The sequence below is a fragment of the Priapulus caudatus genome, unplaced genomic scaffold, assembly GCF_000485595.1.
Source record: "Priapulus caudatus unplaced genomic scaffold, Priapulus_caudatus-5.0.1 Scaffold192, whole genome shotgun sequence".
Classification (NCBI taxonomy): Eukaryota; Metazoa; Priapulida; class Priapulimorpha; order Priapulimorphida; family Priapulidae; genus Priapulus; species Priapulus caudatus.
In genome coordinates, this window is record NW_014577253.1 from 272,936 (window position 1) to 278,083 (window position 5,148).

The following is a 5,148-nucleotide window of genomic DNA, read 5'->3' on the forward strand; positions in this document are numbered from 1 at the left end:
AATATCTACTGCCTTTTCTAAATGGCCTTGTCTGTGACACTGTCAACTTTCTGATGGTGATGCTTAACCATTTAAAAGATTAATGAATGTAAAAAAACGGGAAACTGGTATCCCATCCCTTTTCCGTTGTGATGGTATTTCCTGTGATTATCCCGCATCGAAACATGTTTGTTGAGTGATCAATGATAGAATGTAGTCGTTTTTGTAGATATTTTTTTCTTCATATTGTATAGCACTATTTTGTGCTGTATCACTCAGAAATTCTATTATTTTAACTACTCTACACTATTGCATCTATCAGATTTTTTCTCTGTGAAAAACTGTCTTCAGTAGGCCTACATGTATTTGTATTTGAATAAGTCAGTTCGTAGTTACAGTTGGAGCATGCGCAAACTTTGCCACGAATTCTTCCGGGTCAGGTCATTTGTGACAAAATATTTCGTATTTCGACCGTACAGTACACATACGCATGCATCTGTGTCGTTGTAATGCTACAGTCTTTTCGTGTGCACGTAGACGTGCGTGCGTGCGTGCGTGTGTGTGCACGTACACATGCGTGTGTGTGCACGTACACATGCGTGCGTGTACACGTACACAAAATACATGTACATATACGTACTGAACCGAGAGCGCACGCCACACTCGAGTTTTAATCGATTTTTGTCACAAATGACCCGGTGACCTGTGACGTGACACAACTCCTTGGCTAACTACGAACTGGCTTATTGTACATGTAATAAAGATTTAATAATAATAATAATAATAATAATAATAATAGTTCTGAGGTTGTTTTGGCTCAACTTGATTGGCATCCTCTTCGATTCCACATTCTCCATGCTAAACTTAATTAACCTTTCATAAAAATTTTGAGACTCAGATGAAGATTGGTATTCACTTTTGCTTGGTGAAGTCTGTTCATAACACTCAATCATCTGAGCAGGATCATTGCTTTCGACACGTGCCATCTTCAAAGGATCACTTTAAGTGTAGCTTTAAATTCTTTGTTTCTGTTATTCCGTATTTGATTCCTTAATTTTTTCTCTTCTTATTTAGTTAATTTCAAATTCGATGCTTTTTCTAATGCGATCTGCAGTGTTAATCTGTCTAGTTGATCAACTTTAATTGTCTTTTTCTGTCTTCTATATAATCTCTTGGACGTTAAATACTAATATTTATGAGGTTATAAGGTAAACGAATGTTGCACCGTTTCTTATTAAGAATAAGGATGACTATATTATCATATGGCACCCCTGCAATGCTTTCGAGCATATAGCAGCTACACGTACGATACCTAGCCCGTCAAGGACCATTACAACACAACAAAACAATCACGTACGCGTATAAAATCTGAAGCCAAATAACTATATATAGTCATGATTAATGCAAAAAAATATGACAAATACAAGTATTGCAGGTGTTTACAATTTCCATCATATTGCCTACAACCCGTGGCTATAGTGCAAACCTTCCTTTGTCGAAATCAGGGCGTTTTAAATTAATTATATGAAGTTGCACACAAGTGTAGTGGTGGGCATACAGTTCCAAATATCACTAGTTTAATTACTATATGTACTCCACCCCAACCCAAGTTACTGTCACGAACTCTATATCACCGATGTAGGCCACAGACCGGAAATATTGATAACATAAAATCACTTTATTTTAACACATAACTTGATCTTGCGTTTATTGAAAGGCTCATTCAAAGTTACATATATATATAATATGCACTGTGAGCTCAGCTACTACTGCATTTTTTTCTCACAATGTCAAATTGCAATTTGTTTTACTTGTGGCACTTTTGTGACATATTTTTATATATTTCTGTGCATTTTAGTTGCATTAATGGTTCTATTATGCATATATTTATCACTGTTCACCAGTCTATCACTTGCCTTGTTTGATTTCCGTGTGCTGTACGCATATATTGCTCGTAAACTATGGTACTGTCTTTCTCAGTAAGAAATTCTGATTAATCTATAGTATAGATTAGCATCTCAGTGTGAATATGTTTTAGGATGCATGTTGTTGAACAGTTGTTCCTGTATGTATATGTCAGTTGCCTATATCAGTTGCTTGGTGGAACTTTGCAAAGTCTTAAATTCATATTGTGTTTTAGGTAAGTAAGCAAACATTTGAAATCTATAGAACATGCCTTTGGGGCACTTTAGCTGTCCCTGGTGTTGTCACGTGTCCAAGGGCGTCAACAGCTTCTCAAAAGTGTGGGAGGGGGGACATTTTGAGGGAGCAGAGCAACCGAGCGGGGGGAGGGTAAAGACTTTTTCATTTTTATGCATTTTAATGCATTGTAGAGTAAACATCCAGCAAAGTTTATGATGCTGCAAAATTAGTAGTTTATACAGAAAATACAGAAATTTACTTTAGACGCTCTGTGGTGTGATCTGAGGCATTTTCCAACCATACTCATTCATTCTTTTAAAGCATACACCTTTTCAAGATTACTCTCATTTTTGAAAAAAAAACTTTTCTCTGTAAGTAACTCTTAACTTTGTAATAAGGAAAATTCTTACCTCAGAACTTGCCAAAAATCTGCCTATGATGGTCTTCTGATCTGATAAAATCCCAGATCTCAAAAAAGTGGGGGGGGGACAAATGATATGATGTCCCCCCCACTTTTGAAATTAGGGGGGGGGCATGTCTCCCCTGTCCCTCGCCTGTTGACGCCCTTGCACGTGTCACTTGTTGTGTATCGCGTTCTTGTTATTATTTATGCCACTGATGGTGAGGTGCCAAAAAACTCTGTTAATATCTAAACTCTGTTTCACTCTATGTTGATATGTCCATAACCAATGTACCCTCAGTAAATAACACAGAAAAAATAAAAAAGAGATAAAGGACATACACTCGCTCACGCACGCTCACGCGCACGCACACGCACACGCGCACGCACACGCACACATACACGAGCGTGCGCGCACGCAAGCACGCTTGCACGCACGCACGCACACACACACACACACACACACACACACACACACACACACACATACGCTAGCCAGACTAAGAACCAATTTTTAGTCTATGATAGTAGTACCAGTGGTACCGACATAATATGGCTACAGAAAATTACGAGGGTAATGCTATCCCCCGGGCGTGGAGGGAGGTTACCGCAACGTGGCTGCACTAGTGTTAGGATAGTGTTAGGATTAGGGTTAGGGTCAGGGTTAGAGTTAGGGTTAGGGTTAGGATTAGGATTAGGGTTAGGGTTAGGGTTAGGGATTGGGTTAGGGTTAGGATTAGGGTTAGGGTTTTTGCATCATGATATCTGCCCCCACACCATAGATTAATTTTTGTGGATTTTTTGACCTATATATAGCGCTCCGAGATATATATGTTTAGTGTTATGGTTAGCGTTGGAAGTATTGGAGTTAGCGTTATCGGATGACTAATGATTTTGAAGTATACGTCAACGGTATCACGTGACCTTCTCTCCACGCCCGGGGGATAGCAACACCCAAATTACGAGAGGTTATGTTTATAACCGCCACCTGGCGGTAGATCTACTTTCGAAAGATGTCAGCGCCCTGTGATTCTGTTGTTGCTGCAGTATAATATTTATTAATAGAATTTGTAGGCGTTTTCCGATTGGATTTTAGAGAGAGGGAAAACGTTATACTACTCCTGATAATAAACATTAGACTGTCAGCACCATGAGTATAAGAGCGTTCGAATTAGTTCCAGCTATAGAAACTGTTACTCAAATTTCACCGGCACATGATAAGTCAAAATCATCAGAGAGGGGGCCGCAACTACAAGTCCAACAACAGGTATGCCATATGTCACTGATTTTATTGTAGATGATCCCAGTAGCGACTTAACAAACAAGTGTTTACATCTATCACATAACGAGGTGTCACTGACGCTGAGAGGGTTTATGTCCCCACGGGTACTGCCGGAACTAGCTCTAGCCTCTAGCACAGGCACTTGAAGCGTTTCAATAAAATATAATGGCATTAATGCTAACTAAATACGGAACGTACCCTGGTACTGTAACTATCTAATATGCCGGACCGTACCTCGCCTACTCCACTAACGAGTCTAGGGAGGCGCCTACGCCTACTCCCTAAACCTAACCCTAACCCTAACCCTAATCCTAACCCTAACCATATCAAATAGTGACCAGGGTACGTTCCGGTATACCGGACCATACCCAGGGTACGTTCCGGCAGTACCCTGGGGGACATAGACCCTATGAGCGTCACTGACAGTAAGGCCAAACAAAAAAATACCTTTTTGGGGATACCTGGTTTGGGTCACATGGATTGTGAAAATTAGGGTAGGTCGGTAGGCATAACATTTATTTATTTTTTATTTTTTCCTGCAAAAACATGGGTAGGCAGGAATATAATTTTTTTACACAAGTTAAATTTAGGAATATAGGAATATAATTTGAACGAGCGAGTAACTGAAGTGTGGCGCAGCGCGTTCCACAGCGTGTGCACATGCAAAATGCGTCGATCTGTGGCGTGTGGAAAATATCACACGTGTTTGATATTTTCTTCCACGTGTGGAAGATTGAACAGCGTGTGCGGAGTGGCTGTGTAAAGTTCCACACTGTCTCTATGTAACCGACCAATAGCAGGAGGTCAAGCGAGTCATGTGATCTTAACTTGCGGTTGCAGCGCGGCATTGATTGATGTACAGGGGGGTGGGGTATTGTTTAAGTCGCGTTCATTGAATATGTAGGGAGTGACCACCGCTGGGATGAGCCTGAGGGCGACAGTAAAACTCTTTCTTGGAATTGTGAAAAACCTGCAAAAGGGTTGTAGCCTGCTTTGCCACTCAATTACATAATTTAATCCATGCATCAGGTGCCGTTTTGTGCAGCTGCGCGACTATTATACTTGGCAGTAATTAATTGGTATATGTTTAATAATATTGTTAGTCCAACAGAGGGGGTTGGCTAGACCCCCCCCCCCCTAAATCCACCACTACACACGCGCACGCACGCACAGACGCACACACACACACACACACACACACACACACACACACACACACACACACACACAGAGAGAGAGAGAGACGAACGTAAAACGTAAAACGAACGTAACGTAAATCGTACTAACGTTAAACGTTAAACCGTAACGTTACGTAAGGTAGGTAAGAACGAACGTAGGTTACGGT

General features: G+C 40.6%; 1 protein-coding gene across 2 annotated transcripts in view; it reads left to right on the plus strand.

The window, feature by feature from the left end:
• Positions 1–3,544: 3,544 nt before the first annotated feature.
• The window catches only part of LOC106807051 (transforming growth factor-beta receptor-associated protein 1-like), a 16,910-nt gene continuing 15,306 nt past the window's right edge, over positions 3,545–5,148 (plus strand). For both annotated transcript variants that reach the window (XM_014809277.1, XM_014809278.1), the window contains exon 1: positions 3,545–3,788. In XM_014809277.1, coding sequence (XP_014664763.1) covers positions 3,672–3,788 — 117 coding nt within the window. In that variant the 5' untranslated portion in view covers positions 3,545–3,671. The remainder of the gene's footprint in view (positions 3,789–5,148) is intronic.